Consider the following 24,950-nt stretch of genomic DNA (forward strand, 5'->3'; position numbering starts at 1 on the left):
CCTGGGCGGAGCCCCGGGGTTTGGCCGATTGCGTCTTCCCAGCCCAAGCCTTCCAGCACCCGGTGCCAGGGGCCATGGAGCCCCGGGCAGTTGCGGATGCCTTGGAGACCGGAGAGGAAGATGCGGTGACAGAAGCTCTGCGGTCGTTCAACCGGGAGGTGAGAGGCATCCGGCTGCCGAGGAAATTTCAGGAAGAGAGGAAGCAGGGGTGTGCGCGCAACTCGGCTGGGGTGTGCGTGCGAGTGGTGGCAGGGAGCACGGCGGTGGGTGGTGGGCTGGTCCCTCGGGTGGCTCTGTGGTGGCGTGTGGTGGGGCAGGTGTATGGGAGGCTAGGGTGGGCCTTGCCTTAAGGTTCAGAGCGATGGATGCTGCTTCAGAGGTCTGCTCTGACTCGAGGAGCACGGGTCCTACCTGCATGTGGATCTGAGCCTCCTGGGTCTCCCTGCAGCATTCTCAGAGCTTCACCTTCGATGATGCCCAGCAGGAGGACAGGAAGGTAGGTGTCAGCCCCAAGGGCTCCTAGGGCAGGCACGGGCTGACCCCAAGAAGAGGGCCTAGTGGAACCACTTTTGTTCGACCCCACAGAGACTCGCAAAGCTACTGGTCTCCGTCCTGGAGCAGGGCTTGTCACCAAAGCACCGTGTCACCTGGCTGCAGACTATCCGAATCCTATCCCGAGACCGCAGCTGCCTGGACTCATTTGCCAGCCGCCAGAGCTTACATGCACTAGCCTGCTATGCTGACATTACCGTCTCAGAGGAACCCATCCCACAGTCCCCAGACATGGATGTCCTCCTCGAGTCTCTCAAATGCCTGTGTAATCTTGTGCTCAGCAGTCCAACAGCACAGATGCTAGCAGCAGAGGCTCGCCTGGTGGTGAGGCTAGCGGAGCGTGTGGGACTGTACCGCAAGAGGAGCTATCCCCACGAAGTCCAGTTCTTTGACTTGAGGCTCCTTTTCCTGCTAACAGCCCTTCGCACGGATGTGCGCCAGCAACTGTTTCAGGAGCTGCACGGTGTACGCCTGCTGACTGATGCGCTGGAACTAACACTGGGCGTGGCCCCCAAAGAAAACCCTCCGGTGATGCTTCCAGCCCAAGAGACGGAGAGGGCCATGGAGATCCTCAAAGTGCTCTTTAATATCACCTTTGACTCTGTCAAGAGGGAAGTTGATGAGGTAGGTTGGAAGTCTTGGCTGAGACTCAGTTCGGGTGGGACAGTTTGCTTCCCTTTGTACCTCAGCTTGCAGGGTATCAGATATGGCGAGGACTAGAGGATGGTGTAGGCGGGAACTCAGGGAAGGTGCCTGAGCCGCACTGTGCATGGGGTTGCAGGTGGGTATTCTCCACAGTGCTTCAGGTGGCCAAAAGCACCACATGTGCTGTGCACAGCGTCTAGGGATCAACTCCATGTGGCCACAAGAACAGGGGTTCGATCTCACAGGAGCCCCTTTCTGTCTTTGGTTAGGAAGATGCTGCCCTTTACCGGTACCTGGGGACTCTTCTGCGGCACTGCGTGATGGTTGAAGCTGCTGGGGACCGCACAGAGGAGTTCCACGGGTGAGGGGTAGGGCTCACAATGTTGGGGACGGCAAGAGTTCCTAGGTATGGGTACAGAAGTCCTTAACCCTAGTTGTGAATCAGAAGCACTTGGGGGCCCAGGCCCCACCTTTGACTTCATCAGGGGAATGGGGCACCAGTGTTGTTTCCAGAGAGCCTAGGTAACTCAGGTATGGCTAAGAGAAGAGCTATGAACTTAGAGACAGGGCCTTAGGCGGAGGCAGTATGGTCTCTTGCTGGTGCCTCTGCTCATCTCAGGTTCGAGAGATTGTTTGGCATCTCAGCTCAGACATAATGGCCCAGATAGCGTCTGCAGAATCTCCCCACCAAATTTGAGTTGGGGTACCACCTGCCCTTGCCTATAGTCTATTGCTTTCAGTGCAACCCTTCGAGCCCATCCATGTGTACCCCAGGAGAAGGGCCAGGGAGTGTATCTGTGCTAAATATAATTACTGTGTCGAGGCCTCTGTGTGTCTGTCCCCAGCCACACGGTGAATCTCCTGGGGAACTTGCCCCTCAAGTGTTTGGATGTGCTTCTGGCCCTGGAGCTCCACGAAGGATCCTTAGAGTTCATGGGAGTTAACATGGATGTGATCAGTGCCCTCCTCGCCTTCCTAGAGAAACGTCTGCACCAGGTAGGACTGGGGGCCTGCTACGTGGACACCCAGGGGCTCGGGCACCTGTTGTGACTGCTGTTTCTGAACCATTGGTACTGGCGAGTAGAACTCAGCTTGACGATATATCGTGGACAGTTGCTCTGACTGCTCTGTGGTGCAGCTAGACGGTGGCCGCTCAGTCAGGCCCTCGCAGAAGCCTGCAGATACACTGTGTGTGTGAGCCCTCCTGCTGCTGATTACCAGAGGAGAGCAAGCTTCTCGGGTCCCAAGGTGAAAGGTAGCCCTTAGGTCTCTGTGGCTCTGCTAAGTGGTTCTCAGAAGCCTTTAGTTCCCGCTTCCAACCGTCAGGCTCCTCGTGTTTCTATACATGGGCAGCCAGAGGCGACATTGTCCCTCTGCATTTTTTTGGTTTTGTTTTGTTTTGTTTTGTTTTCAAGACAGGGTTTCTCTGTGTAACTCTGGCTGTCCTGGAACTCACTCTGTAGACCAGGCTGGCCTCAGACTCACAGAGATCTGTCTGCCTCTGTCCCCTGAGTGCTGGGATTAAAGATGTGTACCGATACCACCGTCACCCCACCCCCACCCCCCAGCTGTCCCTCTGCATCTTAAAGAGGCATAACCACAAGTAATCTGACCCCTGTGGGTTTCCATGGGGCATCCAGAGAGCTGGCGATCCAGCCTTTCCGTGTGAAACCCCCACAGCTGAAAGCCACAGACTGAGATTCATTAGATCTGAGGAGCCATGTTGCTAGGCAGAGGGTGCTCAACGCCTATGAGCTTGGTGAGAAATGGCTGCCTGGCCCCTGAGTGCTGTCCGTGAGGAACTTTGAATGGGAAATCTGTTATTTGCTTTTGCTGTTTCCTGAGGGTAGTGTGTACCTCAGGTGTGCAGACAGCGTCAGATGCCTTTTGTTTCGTTCGTAGCCCTGGGTCGTAGGTGTAACTGTTGGTTTTAAAGAAGCGAGTTGTTTGACCCAGGTGACAAAGTTTTCCAGAAGTGGGTCTGGTTTTCTTCACTTTCTCTTCTTAAAGGTCTCATAGACCCGGTACAGGCAAGGATGAACTTGAACTTCAGATCTGCCTGCCTCCCAAGTGCTGGAGTTGCAGGCTTGTACCACCATGACTGGCTTTAATGTGTCTATACCTTTTTAAGCTAATTGACACCCAGCACCATCTTTGGCTCTTAGCTAACTTCCGGCAGCATGGCCTCTTTATAGGAGGTTGTTAGGAACCATCTGGTGAAGTGTACAGTGTAGCTCCATCTTACCTGGGGAGCATATGTCAGTGACAGAAGCCCTTCTGCAGACCCACAGGCTGAAGGAATGTGTGGCACCTGTGCTGAACGTGTTGACAGAATGTGCCCGCATGCACCGTCCTGCCAGGAAGTTCCTGAAGGCCCAGGTACTTGGCAAATGAGACAGAGCTGGGAAATCTGGCCTGTATCCTTTTTATTGGCTCCTGGCTGCTCCAAGCCAACACTTAGAGACAGCTGCCTCCCTAGGTCCTGCCCCCTCTGAGGGATGTGAGGACTCGGCCTGAGGTGGGGGACCTGCTTCGAAACAAGCTTGTCCGCCTCATGACACACCTGGATACAGATGTGAAGAGAGTAGCTGCCGAGTTCCTCTTTGTCTTATGTTCTGAAAGTGGTGAGTTGGGGGAGCCCAAGCCCCAGGCCTCCCCTGCCTCAGCCATATTCACACATTGACCTCTGCCCTGGTCTTCAGTGCCCCGATTCATCAAGTACACAGGCTACGGGAATGCTGCCGGCCTCCTGGCTGCCAGGGGCCTCATGGCTGGGGGCCGACCCGAGGGCCAGTACTCAGAGGACGAGGACACGGACACAGAGGAGTACAGGGAAGCCAAGGCCAGGTATGTGCCCCTAATGTATACTTGGGTTCCCTCATAACCCCCATTCTCCCATCCACTCCCTCTCCAGCTCGAACCAGTAGTACATAGGACAGGATAAGGAATAGATAAGACCTGGATTCAGGAACTTGTGTTCTGATGACTAGTTATGTCCTCGGTGTACTAAGGCCCAGCAAGTGAGCTATCTATCTGGGATCCAGGAGGTCCTGGGCAAGACTTGTCAGGCTGGTGTTTGAGGGGCATCTCCCTCCTGAAGTCCCATCAGCACCAAAACCAAAACCAAGAAGGTGGGTTCTTGCTAACCCAGCCCTAAGCATGAAGATGGAGACTACCTGCCCCACCGAGTGCCACTTTTCCTATAGCATCACTAACCCATTTCCACGCACTGTTCCTGGGAAGTAGCATCAACCCTGTGACTGGAAGGGTGGAGGAGAAGCCGCCTAATCCTATGGAAGGCATGACAGAGGAGCAGAAGGAACATGAGGCCATGAAGCTAGTGAACATGTTTGACAAGCTCTCCAGGTATGTGTTATGAGGAAGGCTTGTAGCTAGAAGACATGCGAATGATTGTTTTGTGAGCCCAAGGAGACTGGCTTAGAGGTGAGGATCCTGGTGAGGCTGTATTGGACATTTGAGATAACTTGCCCCAGAGGTAAGCCTCTGGCAAAGAGAAGAAGGTACAGTCAGCATTGAGCCCTGTTTCTAGATGACAAGAAGGTGAAGGACTGTCTAACGTCTCAAAGCTAGTTAGGTGGTGGTTAGGATTGGGGCCTAGTTAATAGTTAACCTAGTCCAAGTAGCAGCCTAGAAATGAGCAAGAGCCCCCTGCCCTGCACACAAGGTCCCTTCCCCAAGCACTGTGCTTTCCCTCAGGCACAGAGTCATCCAACCCATGGGGATGAGTCCCAGGGGTCACCTCACTTCTCTGCAAGATGCGATGTGTGAGACAATGGAGGGACAGCTCTCCTCAGACCCTGACTCAGATCCTGACTGAAGATGCCAGCGGCCTTGCTCCCCTTCAGAACTGGTGCTGCTTCCAGACATGTCCTGGGGTGCTGCCTCAAGAAGCCACACCCCTCTCCAGCTGGGGAGCCCTTCTCTCTCCTCCTCACATTTCTGTCATCTGCCTTTGGTCCAGTTTCCTGTGTTTAGGACTGTGGTAGTCTTACCCTCTGTGAAGACGGGGAACCCACCTTTCATTTCCACAAGTGAAGTTGTTTCTTGGATGTGGCTGCAGCCACGAGCAGAATTGCCCTGGCACATAAATGAACATGCGTGTATGAGGGTGGTAATGGAGCAGGGTACACATGGTGTAAGCATGACTGGGCTGGATGCCAGCCCAGAGCCCGTATGTGGGGCATACGCTGTGTTTCAAACATTTTAGAATCTGTTGAAATTGTTTAAGTATGTCAGAAAACACACCAAGCGTCATGGTTCCTGCTTCTGGCCCCACTGAGCACAGGGCTAGTGGCCTCTTCTTAACTTTTTGGTCCTGGCGCTGCCACCCACTGCAGTATCCGCATACCCAAGCCTCACTAGTTGTGACAACTAACTCAGTCACAACCACTGGCTTAGTAATTCTGTGAAGGCGAAAGTAAGACAAAGTCAAATCTGAGATTCTGAGGCACAGAATACAGGAGAGTTTGGGACAAGACTGTGTATGTGAAGTAGTCAGGTGAAAGGCTATTAAACAGAAACTGATTTCATTCTGTTTAACATTCATGATTTCCTACATCACCACACATCTGCTGTCAACGAAGAACAAGGATAGAAGACAAGACCCCAGTTCCTGGAATCTCGTTGGGTCGGCTACATACTGTCAGCCGCAGTCAAATGGGTCGTAACAGCAATGGGGTGCTTCTGCCTGGCAAACAGCCTGAACTGTTTCTGAGTAGGCGCCGAGGAGGAGGCAGCCTGTGCTTAGTAATGACTGCACACAGGACAGGAAAACAGGAGGCTCAATGGGGTTTCCCGGAGTAATGCCTGCCATTGGTTTTAGCATCGTTACTGGAAGAAACCTGGGTAGTGTGGCGGGAAGTGGCTCAGGGAGGGCTGGGCAGATGGGGATTCTGAAGGACATGGGTATTCTCCAGGGACTGCAGAAGAGGAGCCTGAGTGAACACGAGAGTAAGTCAAGGGACAAATGGGCTCCGTCCTGTCATCCAGGAGGAGAACACCCACATAACCTGAAGTTTGTCAACACTCACTATCCCAAAGAGACAGGATGCCAAGTTTTTATACTAAGTTTATTTCATGCAAGAAATGATGTTGTAGTTAAAGATGCCACTTTACCGATCAACATGCTAGATTGCCCTAGTGCATCGCCTGCCTGGCGACGGGCGTGCTGTGCTGCCCTCGTGATAACTTAAGGGCCGCTGCAGAAAGCAGCACCTGCACTACACCTTCAGCAGTGATGAGGTGGACAGGGCGCACACATGGAGGGGCCCCAAGGGTAGACATCCCTGGTCAGCCTTTCCAAAGGCAGCCTCGGAGGACCACTGTCCAGGCCACATGTTGTGGTCTGGTTCATGTTTGTAAACGTGTTGGAGCTGTCTTCAGGCATGAAGTCTTGCTGGACATAGGATGATCTGCTGTGTGACTTCCCCAGGTGAAGAAGCCATAGTCTTATCTGTCCTGTCCATCCAGCTAGAACAGACAAGAGGTCAGTTAACATCACACACAGAGCCAGCACCATCCAGCTAGAACAGGCAGAGGTCAGTTAACATCACACACAGAGCCAGCACCATCCAGCTAGAACAGGCAGAGGTCAGTTAACATCACACACAGAGGCTAGCAGATCCTAGACATGGATCAGTCATTGAGGTAAAAAATATTTTATGGAACAAACTTTTGTCTTTGAAATGAATAAGAAAAGGGAACCCAGAAGGCCTAGCACAAAACATAGACTGTTTTCTAATAAATGGCACCTGCGTACATTCAGCCTTAAGAACCAAGCCTTGGAACAAAAAGATGCAATACTGGTGGTTACATCTCATCTGTGGAAGCAGTAAATGCCACGGCTCCTTAATATGCCAGGCTTCTCTTTGGTCCAGTTTCATTAAGGGCTCAGGCTAAGCACAAGAGGCTGGGAGCTTTTGACAGTTAAAGTGAGACCACAGACCCAGAGCCACATAACATCAGCTGTGATATATTCTGGTGAGACCTGGGCAGTGCAGCACCTTTTTATAATAATCACATATAACCTGGTTCTCACAGGAGATTATTTCCTGTGATTCACAGGTACTATAAAACCTAGAGCAGTGTTCCCAGGCTTCCTATTCCCACCGGCTATACTAGATAATGGCACTGATTAACAAACCATTTCAGGTTAGCTCTGTCCCATGCAGGGAGCAGAGAATGTCAGCTTCTCAGCCCTTCCCCTCCCCTAGGTCCCAGAACCATGTCCCAGCAGAGAGCTGTAGAGTAGGAAGCAAAAGCAATGGTCTGTAGGGGCACCACGCTCCTAAACGCCAGCCACGCACTGAGGGCAGTGACCAGAGAGGATGCACTCTGTCGGACCGGCCAGAGCCACTGTACCTTGCCACGTTCCCGCTGCATAAGATCCAGCAGTTCTTGTGTCCACCCCAGGAGGTCCACCAGCCTTTCCACACCATGAACTACATCCCCTAGCTGGACCACATCTTTCCTTCGAGGACTCAGAACGAACGGCCCCACCAAGTCTCGATTGATGAGCAGTCGGGGCACTGATTTCTGTACTGCTTCAGACAAGCTGGCAAAAGGCTCCACCTGAAAGATAACCCAAATGTGAGAGGCAGTGTGACCATGCACATCAGGACATTGAACACTAGTCACTGACACCTTGGGGCAGGAGACTGACACAAAGAGCCTGCCACTTAGTTTACAAAGGCTTTTACCCCCTGGTCGGGTGATCTCTTTCCCATCCATAGCCCCTCTCTTCTGCTGGGTGGGCCAATACAAGCTCTGACTTCTCCCCACACTCCATCCTCCTCCCCTGTCTGCATGTTCTGCCCGCAAGCATTGTCCTTCTACCTGCTCTGTCCACTCTACAGCCGGGGCCCTGCTCTGAGCCTCCCCTATACTTGCCTGACAAAGAGGAGCAAGTACCCTTTATCACCCTGCTACTGTCCCACTTCCTGGGTCCCCATCAGTGTCCTATTTCTGCACCAAGAATAACGGTGGAAAATGAGTTCATTAAGGGGTGAGATCAAGCCTGGCTCCTATCTCAAAGGGAAAAGTCAGTTCTTACCTTTCACTGTGGAACTTTGAAAGGGATTTTAGATTTAAGTGTGAACAAAGCAGCTGTGGAGCCAGGATGATAGTAGCACAGCTCTAATCCCAGCAGTCAGAGACAGACCGAGGGTCAGATGTTCAAGGTCATTCTCAGCTACACAGCAAATTGAAGGTCATCTAGGGCACATAAGACCCTCACCTCAAAATCAAAATAAGGGGCTGGAAAAATGTCTCAGCAGCTAGGAGTGCTTGCTGCTGGGTTTGGCTCCCAGCAACCACATGGCAGTTCACAACTGCAACTCCAGTTCCAGAGTCTTCAATATCCTGTGCATAGGTACCAGATACACAGGGTGTACACACTCACATACATCATACACATACGCAGGCAATCACTCATACATATATCTTTTAAAATGAAAAGCAAAACAAGTCAAAGAGTCTTAACAGCTCCTAAACATTAGAGAAGGTGCCGATAGCGCAGTGGGTAAGGCGCCACCAAACCTGACAACCCAAGTTTGATCCCTAGGAACCAGAATGGAAGGAGAGAACTGACTCTCACAGACTGTCCTCTGGCCCACACAGACATATAAACAAATGTAAAAGAAAAGTTCTTAAAAATAAAGAAAAACTAGGGCTTGTGGGTGTGAGGAGGAAAAGGTGTTCTAGACGTGAACCTGAAGTGAGAGGAGAGAGGTGACTTCGGCACTGCCACCCTGACATCTACATAAAACTGCTGTGGGAAAGTATGGTGCGATGCTTTATACACATTAATTACGTTGCTAATTACAGCCCTGAGAGAAACGGGCGAGTGATTCAACTCTGCAGAGGAAACAAACGGTACATAAACATGAGCAGGAATATAAGGCCCCACAGGGTCTGTGGCGGGAGCTGACCCAGGCTTAGTGCTTGCTAGGCAAGCAACCCACCAAGCCACATCACCAGCCCTGTCATGCCTCTCTGTAACTGTTCAGAATGACAGAAAACTAAATGGGTCATTTTCATATTGGTGACAATGTAAGCAACTGGACCCTCATACACCGATATCAGCATTTGTCCAGCAAGAGGACCTGCATAGGTGTAAATACACACATGGACAGTCACCACGGCAGACAGCACACAAATTACTGTTTGTCTACTGTCCACCAATAAGCAACGGCCTACATACATTGTCTTATAGGTCCACAATTCTTGACTTAGAACCTATGACTGGAAATGTTGCAGAGTTCTGGCTAGTTCAGATTTAAGTTCCAGGACAGCCAGGGCTATACAGAGAAACCCTGTCTCGAAAAAAGAAAAAAAAAAAAAAAGAAAAGAAAAGAAGAAGGAGGAGGAGGAGGAAGAAGGAGGAGAAGAAGGAAGGAGGAAGGAAGAAGAAGGAGGAGGAGGAGCAGGAAGAAGAGGAGCAGGAGGAGGAGGAGCAGGAGGAGGAGGAGGAGCAGGAGGAGGAGCAGGAGCAGGAGGAGAAGAAAGAAGAAGGAAGAAGAAGAAGGAAGAAGAAGGAGGAGGAGGAAGAGGAGGAGGAAGGAGAAGAAGAAGAAGAGGAAGAAGAAGGAGAAGAAGGAGGAGGAGAAGAAGGAGAAGAAGAAGATTATATGATTAAGTGCTCCACAATCTAATCTAACAGGTTACTATTTTTTCTGCAAATATAGGATCCAGGACACTGCAGATTTGTTACCCCACACTGGTAGTGGATTGAGGCCTGGCCTGTCTGTGCCCTCACACTCACAGGACACAGCACTAGCAGGGCACTAGCAAGGCTGCTCCAGGTGGGTGCTCACATCACCCATGTCACAGTGTGTGGCCTCTGCCATTTGTCCCCAAGAAAAGACACCAATGAGGATGTAGGCCAAAATATTAGTAGCTACTGTTCTTTAAAGCTGATTCTTTAAAGGCTCTGGAGAGATAGGGTACGCTGCTCTTGCAGAGAAACTGGGTTTGAATCCCAGCACCTACATGGCAGCTCACAACTACCTCTCAGTCCAGTTCCTGGGAATCAGATGCCCTCTTCTGGACTCCACTGGCACCAAAAATACATGCAGACATAACACCCACATACATAGACTAAGATAATAAAAACTGACAGAATAAAGTTGATTCTCCACTTTGTCTCTGCTGCTGTAAACGAGACATTTGGTTGGTTGGTTGGTTGGTTGGTTGATTTTTTGAGACAGGTTTTCTTTGTATAGTCCTGGCTGTCCTTCCTCTGCCTCTAAAGTGCTGGTGGCAGTCACCACTACCTGGCATAAATGAGTAGAAGCATATGGTTGGCAGGCAGTGGTGGTATACACCTTTAATCCCAGAACTCTGAATGCAGAGGCGGGGGTGGGGAGATCTCTGTGAGTTCAAGGCCATCCTGGTCTACATAGTGAGTTCCAGAATAGACGGGCTATGTAGAAAGACCCTGTCTCAAAACAAACAAAATCAGATGGTACATTTATAAGTAAGGAAAAATGGCTATTTTCATTTTACTTCAAAAATAAAGGTGACTGACAGTCTCAGTGTCCTTATCTGATAGCTGCCATAATCAGAAGAACTGGGCCCATATACTGAGTACCACAGACCAGAGGGCCCAACCCTTTGGCCCCTGACTGCCCCTCTACCCCCACCCAAGTCTGTCCTTCCTTCCAAACCTGTATCTATGACAGCACTCTGGAATCTTCTACTTGCTCACCTTTCACCCAGGTCCCTCCTGACTCTACTTCCCACACCCACATTTTGCTACCTTATCCTTTAGGGTATTATACCTTGGCTACCAGATACCTTTGTAAGGTATTTGGCTGAGCTGGTATCCTCAAACCCACATGATAGGAACAGGGCACACACACCCTAGTTCTGTGGTAGCTCACTCTCTTCCATGTCCTACGTGACATAGTACCCTCTGACTTTACACCCACAGTCATGGCCCCTGCTGATTTATCTAGCCACCTGTCAGGACCATCCAACCCCAGCAGCAAGGGACTTTGCTGAGTCCTGTCTGACCAATCCACAGCACAGCCCACAGGAGCCTTTTCAGCAGAAAGTCAGAGCATCAGACCTCCCAGTGGGATCTCCATGGCCCTGGCCTCACTGCTACCACTGTAGGGTACCCCACCGAACCTTAAGCAGAAAGCCTTACCACTTTATTGAGACCCACTGACAAGGCTCACACTAAACAGCTGCATTGCAATGTCACCCCTCCACAGCCCATGCAACAATATTCATTTACTCTGACACGTCCTTCCGTACACACCACCCACAATGGTGCCTTAGTTTTGAATCTCACGTTAGTGGTCTAAAGCACCAGACCGGCCTGTTCACATCACGCAGTGACAGTGGCAGGCTGAGTGCACAGACCTCAGCCTCTGCACAGCTGGCCTCCTGAACAGAGCTTTTTGGACCTTTTGCCCCTATGTCTACACACAGATGGGCTCCAGCCCGTGGTCTTGCCTCTTTACACCTTTTGGAAACTCGCTGGCATTCTGACTCAGATGCAGATCAGTGGTCATCTCCATACAGAGCCACAGACATACCTGCATGCAGACCCCAACCCTACTGGTCCTCTGACTGCCCCGTACCAGCTAACTGCTGATGCTGCAGCCAACCTCCTCCCACCAAAGGTCACTTCAGGGCCGCCATGTGCTCTTCATCCCATAGTACAGCTCTGTGCCGAGATCAGTCCTTTCAGCCCTGCCCCATGGCTAACCTTTCACTACACCCTTACGCCCTCCTACACAGCCATTGTCCTCAAACCCTAAGTGTCACCACCAGTGACTCTCCTCACCTGAAAAGGTGACACCGTCAACCAGGCCCTAGCCCTCCACACCGCCCTCCTACCCATCCCCACATGCCTTTCAACAAACCTCCAGGGAGGTCCCAAGAATGAGTAGCAGATCTGCCAAAGCGAAGTCAGCCATATGGAGTAGGAACCTTGCAGGCAGCTGCTCCCCAAAGAACACAATGTCGGGTTTCACAACGCCAGTACAGACAGGGCAGCGGGGCACCCTGTCCGCCATCACATCAGCCTGGGGAATCAGAAGAGGGTTGGGGGAGGAAGATGACTTTTAAAAGAGGAAAACACAAAAGCTCTTCAAGGAGATGTCGAACAGGTCCAAAAATCTTCACTCTGTAATGGTCCCCATGTGGCTTTAACAATTTCTGTCAACTATTTCTTAGATGTGGGGAGCGGGGGGGGGGGGGGTTGGGGGCTGCAAATATTTCAAATCAAGTCCTAGACATCACCTAGTTTTACCCACAAATTTTCCTGTGGTTGCACCTGGGATGGACCACAGCCCTAGAGTGCTTTGTAGGCGTCTTGAACACAGTGGGAAAGGCAGCACAGGCCTGTCCCCAGTTGGAGCTGAAGTGACCAGTGTTCTGCTTCTACCCTAGAGGTCAGCTACAACTCACTGATGACACTGTCAGGAGTGACCACAGCTGTCACAGGCAGCTCCTTACAGGGAAAGTAGATGACAATTACTAATAACTGACCCTAGAACAAGTCTCATGCCAAACAGAAAAGGAGGCAGTATTCTTTCTGACAAGGCCACAGAAACATCTCGTAAAATAAAGTTTTATAGCTAGCTAAGTAGATTTTAGTAGAATAAATTCAGCAAGAATGAGTAGAAACAACTGCCAACAGATGCCAGAAAGTATTAGCTACAGAAGATAAAACTATATTGTGTTTAAATGAAAAGGGGAAAAAATGGCCAACTTAAGATATCTAGGAAAAGAAAAATTTTAAATGTTATGGATTATTTTTAAAAAGAACCAAAGATAACTTTTCTCCTCTTTTCTCTTTCCCTCCTAATCATGGGATGAGCACTTTTGTAGCACGCTCTCCCATCATAATGCGCTACCTTGTCACAGGCCCAAAACATGAGCCAGAATCCCTGACACTGGAGTCAAGATAAACCTTTTGTCTTCTAAGTTTATTACCTGAGGTATTTCTTGTGGTAACAGAAAGCTGATGTAGCCATTCTAAAATGTGTTAAAATTCACATTGCATGGGCTAGAGAAACATCCTAGTGGTTAAGAGCATTGCTGCTCATGCAGAGGACCTGGATTTGATCCCCAGCACCCACACGGTGGCTCACACTATTTGTAAATACAGTCCCAGGGGAACCAGTGCCTCCTTCTGACCTCTGTATATAATACACACACATATATGTATATATGTGTAAAATAAAGACTTTTAATTCATATTTCCTGACTTTAAAACTTGCTACAAGCTACAATAACCAAGCAGTGTGATACTGGTACAAAAAAAAGACAGAGAGATCAACAGAACAGAGCAGAGAGCCCACAAACAAATCCCTACATACATAATCAATACTTTTTTTCAAGGATATCAAGCCTATTGTTGGGGGAGGGGAGAGTATAGTTTCATTCACTATGGAAGCTGGGCATGGAGGTACATACCTTTAATCCCAGAATTTAGGACAGAGGGACAAATGGATCTCTGTAAGTTCAAGGTCAGCGTGGTCTACATAGCAAGTTCCAAGCTAGCCAGGGCTACATAGTGAGACCCTGTCACAAAGTGCATTAGTGCATTAGGGGAACCCGTGGGGGAAGCTGGAGAAACAGAAAAGTTAAAAGTACTGGCTGCTCTTCCAAAAGACCTGAGTTCATTTCCTAGCACACACATGGTAGCTCACAACCTGCCCATATTCCAATGCCAGGGGATCGGACACCCTCTTCTAGCCTCCTTGGGCACTGTACACACACACAGGGCATAGACATGCATCCAGCTAAACACCCATACACAAAAAATAAATAATAATATCAAATTGTAAAGTGCTAAAAACAGTAGATAGGTGCATTGAAAAGATGAATTCTGTTAAGAGAGAAAGTCACCGTTGAGCAGCACTGTTTGTGAGGCCTTAAATGGAGCATGTGGCTTTGTAAAGGATGAGCTGTGGACTCACCAGCATATGCAGACCCCATGAACTATGCCAAACAAGGCTTCACGTGAGACAGTTCACCCCTCACACACCTGTCACAACCCCAAAATAAATCCTCTGAGATTGAGCTATGAAAACGGCCACCATCAGACAGTATACTCTCTACTTCCTGAATCGTCTTTGAGACCATAATACTAAAAAGATCCAAAGAAGTTCATGGCCAGCGTAGTCTACAGAATGAGTTCCTGGACAGCCAGGGCTATACGGTGAAACCCTGCCTTGGGGGTGGGGACAATCTCCAAATAAATGTAATTCTTTGTTCTAAACCAGACTGACTTCATCTCAACTAGGAAGTTGGAACTGTGTATGTATTGTACACAAAAACATAATTCAAAATGGATCAAATTCATAAATGTAAGAGCTAAAACATTTAAACCCTGAGAAGAAAACACAAGAGAAGCTATGATAGATGCCAAAAGCCCAGCCAACCAAAGGAAAACAACCCGACAGCATTAAAGCTCCGACGCTCTGTGACACTGGACAAAGTCATTAGAGTAATAGCAGTGCAGGAGCGGGAGACAATGTAAGTGGATCGCCTCTTCGGAAAGCTCAAGGAAACCTCAGAAAATGAAGTTAGGTTTACCATAAACGCTTACAATTTCATGCCTAGGACTATAACGAGAAGAATTGAAAGCAGGGTCTCAAAGGGTTGTCTGCACACCACGTCCACATTCTCCATGACCAAAAGGGAGGAGCAACACAAGTACTCATTGGCAAACAGATACAGGTTTAAAACGTGCCCAACTTTAAAAAGGAAGGGGAGTCTGACTAGGAGATGGGTAAATCTGAAGACAGTACATCTGAAACAAGCCAGTCACAAAAGAATGTGGACTGAGTGACTCTATGATCCAGTACTTAGGTGATAATAGAAGGAACATACCACAGGCTTACGGGAAGCTGGTGTTTAACAGCTATGGAGTTTCTGCTCGGTATGATAAAGATTATTTTGGAAATAATGGCAGTACTGGTTGCAGAACATTGATACCTTGCAACTAAACTTAAAAATTATTAAACTGGGAACTGGAGAGATAGCTTAACAGCTAAGAGTACTTGTTGCTCTTGCAGAAGACTTTAGTTCAATTGCCATCACCTATGGCAGCTCACAACTATCTGTAACTCCAGTCTCAGGGCACCCGATGCCTTCTGACTGCTATGGGATCCTGCACCCACGTGGACATAAATATATACACTCAGGAACACACACACATATAAAGTAAATATTTTTAAGTTATTTGAATGATGACTTTTGTGTTATACATACCACAATGAAACATCGTAAAGATTTTTATGAGGGTTTTTCTGAGAGAGTTTCACTGTGTAGTCTAGGTTAGCTCTGAGCTCATAATCCTTCATCTTCTACGCCTTAAGTGCTGCAATTACAAATATACACCATAATAGCTAGGAAACATATTTGAAATGTGAACAAAAGAGCATGTGTGTGTTGGTTGTTACTAAAAGAACACAAGGAGCTTGTGCAGCCCTGATCTGGGCTCTCTTGGCAGTGCTGTGCATGACCCACGCCTCTCAGTGACCCACGCCTCGAAGTGACCCACGCCTCGCAGTGGCCCACGCCTCGCAGTGACCCACGCCTCGCAGAAACAGCGCAAGGGATGAAGAAGCAGAACTTTGACTCAGTTCATCACGGTGCCGGGTGGCTCCAGTCATGGACATGGGAACGGGTGCCGCTGCTGTTCGTGCTATGGCCAACCAGGAAGCAGAAAGCAAGGGCAGAACCAGAAGCTGCCCAGCCTTCCAAAGCCTACCCAGGTGATCTACTTCTGTCAGCGAGGCCTCAGATCTCAAAGGTTCTACAACTTCCTAATACAGCACAGGACTACACATGGGGTGTTCAAACATGCAGCCCTGTGGGGACATTTTACTTCAAACTATAATAACTCCCAAGCTGATGAACTAGAAAGGGATGGAATAGAGAAGGAAAGGAAGAGACAGAGGAAGGGACGGAAGAAAGAATGGTGAGCAGTGGGAAAAACACAAAGTAAGATGGCTGATCGGAACCCAAGGATTTCAACAATCACACCGGCCTCCACTCGGGCACTGTGGTACATGTATCCCCTACACCCACACAAGTAAATAGAATATAAATGCAAAATATAAAAGTAATCTTCAAGCCGGGCAGTGGTGGCACACGCCTTTCATCCCAGCACTTGGGAGGCAGAGGCAGGTGGATTTCTAAGCCTGGTCTACAGAGTGAGTTCCAGGACAGCCAGGGCTACACAGAGAAACCCTGTCTTGACAAAACAAACAAAAAAAAACCCACCACCACCACCAACAACAACAAAAGTAATCTTATCTTTAAAAGAATAAGGAAGTGGAGAGCAGATACATGCAGACCAAGCACCAACCGGCTGAAAGCAGATGCACCTGACCTGACAGACTCCAGCAGAAGTGACTCCAATAATGAAGAAGGAAAATGACCGCTTGCACCTGGCTAGCCGGTGCCCCAGTGATATTCCCTGTCAACCTTGCTGGCTGTTAGGACTTAACTAATTGCTAAAGCACATCTCTGGGGGTGCCTGCAGGGTGTTTCTAGAGAGGGTTAACTACGTGGGAAGAACCACCATGAACGTGGGTGGCATGAGCCCATGGACAAATTCCAGGAAATCACTCACTAGATTCACTTGTCCCTAATTAAACCCTATTTTCCAGAAAGCACTCAAAACAAGAAATAAGAAAAACCTACTAAGACAAATAAGGCAATCCAAGGACACATGCTTTCTCTTCAAGAGAGACCACAAAGACCAACCGCAGGGAAATCCTGTGCCTAGCAGACAAAGCCATGTACACTTCCCCCTGAAACGGCCACTGAGCTTCGTTTCCTCCAGAATTCAACACACTGCCCTGAAAGTCATGTGCTCCACTGGGTCTCACTGTTTCCATCTTGCCCTGTGGTTTTGGTCCTTGCTCGTTTATGATTAATGTTTTCTAGCTTCCAGGCTTCAAATGATGCTGCCTGAAGGATGCCAACCCTTGCTAATCCCCTTCTCCTGGGAGCCACTGGACCACCTGAGAGCCCTGGCCCTGGACTCCATACATTTCACCTCTCCCCAGCATGCAACATCCACCATCCCTACCAGCTGCAAGGAGCCAATGTGGTTGGCTCCATGTTCTCTGGACCTTGCAGAACGGTATGCATGAATATGGACCCACTTATGAATACATGCGTGTGGAGGACAGGGGTAGATGCTGAGCACCTTCTCTAGTCACGCTCCACGTGTGCATGTGTATGTAGACAGGGTCTCTATGTAGTCCTGGCCCTCCTGGAGTTCAACATGTAGACCAAGCTGGCCTTGAACTCACCAAGATCTGCCTGCCTCTGCCTCAAGTGCTGAGAGTAAAGGCATGTAACCGCACACTTGACTCCACCTTAGTTTTTGAGTTTAGTGTGTCTCACCACCTGCAGCTCATCAGTTAGGCTAGGCTGGTTTGCCAGTGAGCTCTACAGGTATGCCTGTCTCGAACCACTCAGCCCCAGGGTTATAGACATGTATACTACTGTGTCCAACTTTTACAAGATGGTGGATGTTGCATGCTGGGGAGAAGTGAAATGTACGGAGTCCAGGGCCAGGGGTCTCAGGCGATCCAGTGGCCCTCAGGAGAAGGGGATGGGCAAAAAGGATCTGAACACCGGTCTTTGTGCTTAGCAGAGCTAGTACAAATACCAGCTTGTTCTAGGAATCTGAGAGTCCAGCGGGCTGCCATTCCTGCCTAGCTCTTCTATGGTTCACCTACTGAGCCATCTCCTTACCCTTTCCTGTGTTGTTTTAATAGCAACAATTATAAACATTAAAAATGCCTCATATTAAGTAACAAAAGGAATAAACATGTCTCAGATGTCAACATAAGATGTCCATTAAACTGAACAGGAATGTAGAGAATTTATAAAAGATATTTAATAGGAATCAATGAACTAATTTTAATATTTTAATGTCTATATAGAAACCTTGCATGCATGTTTATATGTACATATATCTTTTGCTTTAAAAACACAGACTATTACATTATCCCTCAATCACAAATGTCGGCCAAAGGGATTGGTTAGAGAGAGATTCATTTTATTTCTTCTTCCTTTCTTTCTTCTTTCTTTCTTTCTTTCTTTCTTTCTTTCTTTCTTTTTGTTTGCTTTTTTAGACAAACACTATGTAACTCTGGCTGGCCTAGAACTCAGAGATCTGCCTGCCTCTTGCTCCCAAGTTCTGGGATTAAAGGTGTGCTCAACCATGCCTGCCATGGGGAATTCATTTTCCCTATATATTTCTGACCTGCATTTTTGGGGTGGAGGGAGCACTGGCCATAGAGCCCAGGGCCGTTTATGCTAGGCAAGCACTCCACCATTGAGCTGCGTCACATTCTCAGCCCAGCCTTATGTTCCTTTACAAGTATGTATTATTTTTCTAAGTCAAAAGTTTGGGAGCCAGGCATGGTGGAGCACATCCTGAATCCCACAGAAGCTGATGGATCTCTTTGTGTTATAGGCCAACCTGGTCTAAATAGTGAGACCTTGTCTAAACAAACAAAGCCAAGTATGGTGATGTATAATGTAATCCCAGCACTGGGGAGGCAGAGATCCTTAGGGTGGATCTTTAAGGTTGCCTGACCAACCAGCCTAGCTATTTTGGTGAGTTTCAGACCTCTGTGAGCGTCCTGTTTTGAAACAAACAAATAAACAAGCACAAAACAAACTATTATAAGATCCTCTACCCCCAAGAATTGCAGAAGGCAGAGACTATTTCCTGAGGTGACTCACCCATATGTCTTCCCCTGGGAAGGACCTTCGACAGACCGTGCATGTAGCTGTTACAAAGGTCCCGTGGGCTTCAACCAGCTTTGAGGCAGGGATCCCAGATGCTGAAATTCAAAGCAAATCTCAGTGTTGCAGCCTCTGGGATGGCTATGTAAGCACACAAGCTCACCTTCTGGGCTTGACAAAACTGATTTCAAAAAAACTCTATGGCAGGTAAGCAAACAGAAAGGGACCTCTCAGCTGCACGTGGTGGCACAAGCACACAATCCTAGCACTGGGGAGGCTGAGGCTAAAGAGCTGAGAGCCCCAAGACAGTCTGAGCTACGGAGTACGTTTGAGGTGAGTGTGGGCTCTAGCAGAACCTCCTCGGAACAACAACCGGGCTCTCATGAAGTTCATTACTGCTCTTTGGTAACTGTACTGCTTAAACCCAAAGCCAGGAAATTCCTATCTTCCCCTAAAACCTTTCCTTCTGCTTAGGGGGAAACTTGGGGTGGTCACTACTGTCTCTGGTTCTGGGTTGTAGATTCCTTCTCACAGGACTCCTATCCCGCAATGTGATGTCTTACTTCAGACCACAGCACTCCACAGAATGGCAGAGTGGCTGGATCTGCCATGGGCCTGCATATTGCACCTTGAGGAAGCAGCAGCACCTCCCCCAGGGTATGCAGGCTCTAACCATGGCTGTCTCAGTGTGAAGTAGAGCCAAGATGTCACTGACTGACTTGGACAACACTGAAATGTTGGTGGCTCTTCAGAATAATGGCATCAGAGCTATGCTGCAACAAGGCTTTATCTTCCAGACATATCCATAAACATCTAGACATTGTTTCTATAGTAGCACCATGGTGTGAGGTATCTGCCTGAAAATAATCTGAGGGTGAAAGAGGAGGTGGAGGGAACAGAGAACAAGGCCTGGCCATGTGTCACACATGGAAATGGAAGAAAGGACCTAAGGGTTCCTTAGGTGGGAGCCAGAGATGGAGAGAAAGTGGGAGGAAGAGGGAAGGGAAGAAAAAGGGAAGGAGAAAGAGATGGAAAGAGAAGAAGAGAGAGAGAGGCAGAGAGAGGGGAGATCCACACTAGATTTAAAATTGTATGAATTTTAGTTCCATCTAAAACTCAGGACTCAGAAGGTGTGCAGGAGACAGGCCTACAGAGAGGTTTCCATGTGGCCTCAAATGCAGAAGTGGTAAAGGCATAACCAGCTGCCTAGCAACAGTCCAGGGCCGACATAAACACTAGGCCGTAGGCAGTCCTGAGAAACAAGCACAGACATGCAAGGGGCCAAAGGCTCACCTCTCTCAAGCCCGTCGATGTTCTGTGTATAGAGCCGCAGAAGCAGCTCCTTGTCGTGGAGGAGCCTCAGGAAGTAGTGAGTGACATTGGGCCTGTAGTGCCCAGGGTACAGCTCCTTGGCCAACATGAAAAAGGGCTTGGGGTTGTGAAAGAAAAAGCCAAGTTCAAAGATGGCTTCAGGGTACGGGATGTCATACTGCTGAAGGTTGCTGTAGAGGCCGCTCCCTGGGGATCTGCAGAGAGAAGGAAAAGGCTGAGCCCTGCAGAAGACAGTGGGGAAATGACACCCAAGGGAACCGCAGCATACCTGAAGTCCGGGATGCCACTGGGTGTGCTGATGCCGGCCCCCACCATGACCACCACCCTACTGCAGGCTCTGGTCCGAAGCAGCTCAGCTACATCCTGCAGAGAAAACTTCTTCTCACTGCTTCCTCCACCTCCAAAGCCGCCTGAGGCTCCCACACAGAGGGATATGGGCCTTCTCCCACCTGTAACACTGACAGCAAGAGCGCAGGAGAGAGGCAGCAGGCAACAGTCAGTCTTAGGCTAGCAAGAGTGAGGGCAGCTGGACTCTTCCCCCCGTCAAAGGTGGACATGGCCTCTCCAGTGCCAGCCAAACAACCACTTTCCCACCACGCATGACTACCAACTAAAGCACAGAACCATCTTGCATCAGGAATCGAGATTTACTTGGGGGCAAGAAAATTCTGATTTACAGACAGGTTTGCAGACAGGTTCCCTGATGCTTCTCATCATCAATGGTGTGAGCTGAAGGGCTCTGAGAAAACCACAGCTGACTGGCCAGATGGAACTTTAGAGTTGGAATGTTGCAGATCCAGAGCTAAACTTATCTTGAGCTATCTTTAGTCCCCTGGATAGGATACCTAACATCCTTTTGACTATGAAATAAGACCTTTGGAATGTCTTGACTTCAAAGACCACAAGCTTCCACTAGCCCAGGAGCAAAGACTCCCGTTAGAGCATATCGGAAGCCAATAGGATGATTTTACTGCTGCCTAACGTTCCCACTGATATTCAGTAAGTGAGTGAATTTCTGACTATCTTTTGTTCTGAGACTAGAAGTTTGTATAACCCCTTCCATAAGTGAGATTATTTCGTGTAACCCGAGTCTGTGTTTCCAGGGCACGATCATTCATACTGGGTTCACAGTAAGCTATGCATTATTCACTTTGAAGCAAGCAAGAGCTGTGCCTTGTGCCCATGGTCTAGGCACCCAGTGTGAGATGCCCATGGATGATCCTGTCCCATCCGAGGTGTCATCAGGAGCAGTGCCAAGGGCCAGAACAGGCCTTTGTGTCCAACTGTCTGTGTCACCTCCTTGGATAGAGTATGAGAGTGCTCCCTGGGACCCAGTCTGGACCTGCTTTCGTTTAGCTGATGGTCCACTGGCTTATCTGAGCACGTACTAGGTGGCCTCTTGCTGTTGCAGAGCAACTGTTAGAACATCTGTAGTAGAGCGTTCACCAGAATCTGTTTTCCAGCAGTCTCGATTTTCTCTCGGCACGCCTGCCTTTTTGTCTCTGTCTCTTCCTCATTGCAACCTGGCCCTTTTAGTTTAGAACTCCTGTGGGGGCCTAATCATAAAGATGGTGGAGATAAGAGGCACTTGCTCTCTCTAGTCCATCAGGACAGAGGAATCAAAGAGAACTCCCCCAAAAGCACAACAGCTTCACTGAGAAGCCTAAGACAAGAGATTTTGTTCCCTTGGAAGGAACCTTATTCCCAGCTGGGAAAACACACAAGAGACAAAATCACCCCGTTTTCTGGGTACCCTTACTTTCCTGCAAGCACACACCATAAACCCAAAGTACAGTAGGAGGAAATGCTCAGTGAGAAGCAAGGGGGCTACTTCCGGAAGTGGCACTTAGAACTTAGCCTGACCGCAAAGCCCATGCCGGGTCCTAGGGACCAACGCGCTAAGTCACTGCAACCCTCCTAGAGGTCTCCTGATAAAAACAAGAATGAGAAGCAGCAGCAAGCAAGCTCTGGCTCCAACACACCTCTCACTCATCAAATACCCTGGCGCACAGGGCACCCAGGGCAGTGCACTCAGAGGTTTTGCCCTAATATTTTCTGAACTCCTCTTAAACACAAACCATATGAGAATACAAAAGGGACAAAAGAAAAGTTGTGACCATTGCTGAGTGTCTGCCAACCGCTAGGCACCACTCAGGGAACATAAAAGACATTTTTAGTCACTTGTACCAAAACAAACAAACAAACAAACAGTTTGCAACTGACAGACATACATGTGGACAAAATTTTACCAAATATCTAACAACAAACTTAAGATATAACTTAAAGTACATCTACATGGTATGGAAAGCCCCTGAGATGAAGAAACTCAGAGGTTAGTATTCAGTTCTGCCCAAGACATTGTAAAGTTACAGAGGATGAAGTCACAAAAGAGTCCCAAATCTAAAATCAAGAGAAGAAGGAATGTTCTGTAAAGGCATCCTCCTCACAAACATCCCAGGGCTCCTGTGTTAGGGTTTATGACAGCCACACTGTCTTACAGATGATCTCATATTAGAAATGCTTCCACAAGTTAGAGTGTCTTTTCTGATCCCTGCTTTATCCTCAGCACTCACGAGTATGGTAGAGAAAATGCTCTGTAACCGTAGCCTAAATGAACAACTCTTTATTGAAAAGAATAAAATGTTGTCACCCACATCAAGTGACTATACCATTGTCTACCCAAATATTCTTCCATTACATTTCTTTGCTAACGACTGTGGGCCCTAAAACTGTAAGGACTCCAGGCTGGGTGTGTAGTTCAGTGGTGCCATGTTAGCCTATCAGACAATTGCAAAGCCTGAGTTTGTTACTCAGCACAGACAAAAAAAAAAAGTCCAAATTTGTACATTATATTGATAAATTGTCTTGCGTCATTTGAGCTCACTGAGAAGATGGCTTTGGAAACAAGGCCGACAACCCCTTCCCTCATGCCAGACCCATGTTTGTCTCAAAGTCCAAAGTCTGGAGGGCTGGCTCCCCTAACTATGTAAAAGGACAGAGAGAGAACAGCAAAACAGCCCAAGAGTGAAAACACTTGTGCCCTTGAGAACAGAAGGGAAACGGTTTCCAGTGGAAGTCACTATAGTTTATCCCAGTATAGGAAAGTATCTGCAAGAAAAAGAATGTGCCCTCCAGTAGGAAGGAAATCCCGCAGCTCAGACAGAGGGACAGCCCACCTGGGAGCTCCAAATGACTATCTCAACTTTCTCTGCCAGTTTCTGTTAGATGTAGCAAGTGTCCAATTTGATATTACTTCCATCTGTTGCTTTACTAAAAACCTCACTGAAAGGGTCACTCTGTTCTGGCAAGGACTCTTTACTGGGAGTTCCACCGAGCTACCTTAAAGATAGCCAATAGACGTCTGCTGACTTTTTTTTTTTTTTTTGAATATGCAGTGTGATGATTTCTCTCTAACTTAATATACTCACTTATTTCAAACTGAAAATATCCCTATTATTGATCACTCTCAGGACTCTATGAGACATGTTACTATTTTGCAGACAGTATGACTGTTGGTAAAAATTTTTAGTTTCACAACCTTTATGGGGGACAATTAAAACACAAGTAACAGCTGGATGTGGTGGCATGTGACTGTAGTCTCCGACGCTTGGAGGGAGGTGGAAGCAAGGTGGATCCGGAGTTCAAGGTCATCCTCCTTCACACAGCCAGCTGAAGGCCAGTTTGAACAAGAGACCAGTCTCAAAATAATACAAACCACGTAACCTTACCCAAGGCTGTCTACTGAGAATTTGTGGTCCAAATGGGGTGCAAACACGTTTATTTATCACGTTATTTGTAATAATTCAAGATTAGAAAGTATTCAATAAGGAAATGGTGATATAAATTATAAGACATCCATACAACGAACTTCTATAAAATATTTCAAAGACTGTGCTGCAATAGTTACATAGAAAAACACCTTTAAGGAGAAGGTAGTGATGGCCGGTCAGCAAAACCTTGTAGAAGGGCGCGCCTGCCGGGTCCTTACTCCCACAATTGCTTCCAGCTACCCGCCCCTAAAACGCCGCTGATAGCCTATCTGCGAGATCCCGTGTCTCCCCTGCCGTGGCTCACCTCCCGGACCCCACAGTCTGAGCGCGGCCAATGCCAGTCGACCGCTTAGCGCCATGATGCTCTGCAGGACGACGGCGCCTAGAGGGTCAAGCGCCATCCGAATCCCCGCCCCCGTGAGCCAAGCCCCGCCCTCTCGGCACTCTTACTCCCGCCCCCCCTCTGGCCAAGTGCCGCCCTCCGGCGCCTTCCCTCGGCCGAGCCCAGCCCAGCCCCCGCACGATAACCCGAAGTGTGGAAGGCTGTGTTTATGCCTGGTGCTGGCAGCTTCTCCCTCTGTGGGACTCTGACTTATTGGTTGGGAAGCCAAACCGGGAGATTTCATCGTTTTACGCCGCTCTCGACCTCCTTGAGTAGGCGGGTGATAACTAATGCTCTCTGAGCGATTTGCATCACACCTAGTCCTCGCCAAACGCCATCCGGTTTCAGAGGACCCAAGTCTGCAGGCTTGAGGCTACGTGACCAGTCAGTGGCTAGCTGTCCCCAGGCACCTCTACTCTTTAATGCCTCAAGGGCAGGGCCAGAAACCCGGGAGAAGTTTAGCGGAAGTCAAGAACGCGGTTACCTTGACGACCGCAACCCGTGAG

General features: G+C 48.7%; 2 protein-coding genes across 6 annotated transcripts; one reads left to right on the forward strand and one right to left on the reverse strand.

The window, feature by feature from the left end:
• Positions 1 to 6,335, forward strand: Ric8a (RIC8 guanine nucleotide exchange factor A). The gene is made up of 10 exons (NM_053194.4): positions 1 to 158; positions 449 to 496; positions 586 to 1,176; positions 1,467 to 1,558; positions 2,043 to 2,193; positions 3,481 to 3,576; positions 3,677 to 3,821; positions 3,900 to 4,044; positions 4,444 to 4,563; positions 4,915 to 6,335. Exons 1-10 carry the CDS (start codon positions 75 to 77, stop codon positions 5,033 to 5,035), a joined length of 1,593 nt encoding a protein of 530 aa, NP_444424.1. The 5' UTR covers positions 1 to 74; the 3' UTR covers positions 5,036 to 6,335.
• Sirt3 (sirtuin 3) lies at positions 6,267 to 24,913 on the reverse strand. Of its 5 annotated transcripts, none has more exons than NM_022433.2 (7): positions 24,762 to 24,913; positions 20,561 to 20,749; positions 20,254 to 20,486; positions 18,958 to 19,058; positions 12,093 to 12,254; positions 7,579 to 7,788; positions 6,267 to 6,687 (listed from the first exon to the last, which is right to left on the reverse strand). In NM_022433.2, exons 2-7 carry the CDS (start codon positions 20,605 to 20,607, stop codon positions 6,667 to 6,669), a joined length of 774 nt encoding a protein of 257 aa, NP_071878.2. In that variant the 5' UTR covers positions 20,608 to 20,749; positions 24,762 to 24,913; the 3' UTR covers positions 6,267 to 6,666. The 5 variants fall into 5 exon arrangements, with proteins under 5 accessions (NP_071878.2, NP_001171275.1, NP_001120823.1 ...); NM_001177804.1 differs by lacking the exon at positions 24,762 to 24,913 and adding an exon at positions 24,367 to 24,473 and having other exon boundaries at positions 20,561 to 20,741; NM_001127351.1 differs by lacking the exon at positions 24,762 to 24,913 and adding an exon at positions 24,367 to 24,473.
• Positions 24,914 to 24,950: the final 37 nt, after the last annotated feature.

This window comes from Mus musculus, chromosome 7, assembly GCF_000001635.26.
Source record: "Mus musculus strain C57BL/6J chromosome 7, GRCm38.p6 C57BL/6J".
In the NCBI taxonomy this organism is placed as follows: domain Eukaryota; kingdom Metazoa; phylum Chordata; class Mammalia; order Rodentia; family Muridae; genus Mus; species Mus musculus.

Coding starts and splice junctions, on each gene's coding strand:
- Ric8a (NM_053194.4), top strand. CDS start 75: ATGGAGCCCCGGGCAGTTGCGGATGCCTTGGAGACCGGAGAGGAAGAT. Junction 497..585: donor CCCAGCAGGAGGACAGGAAG/GTAGGTGTCAGC, acceptor TCGACCCCACAG/AGACTCGCAAAGCTACTGGT. Junction 2,194..3,480: donor TAGAGAAACGTCTGCACCAG/GTAGGACTGGGG, acceptor GCCCTTCTGCAG/ACCCACAGGCTGAAGGAATG.
- Sirt3 (NM_001177804.1), bottom strand. CDS start 24,463: ATGGCGCTTGACCCTCTAGGCGCCGTCGTCCTGCAGAGCATCATGGCG. Junction 19,059..20,253: donor CATCGACGGGCTTGAGAGAG/GTGAGCCTTTGG, acceptor TTTGAATTTCAG/CATCTGGGATCCCTGCCTCA. Junction 12,255..18,957: donor TCCCAGGGGAAGACATATGG/GTGAGTCACCTC, acceptor CTGATTCCCCAG/GCTGATGTGATGGCGGACAG.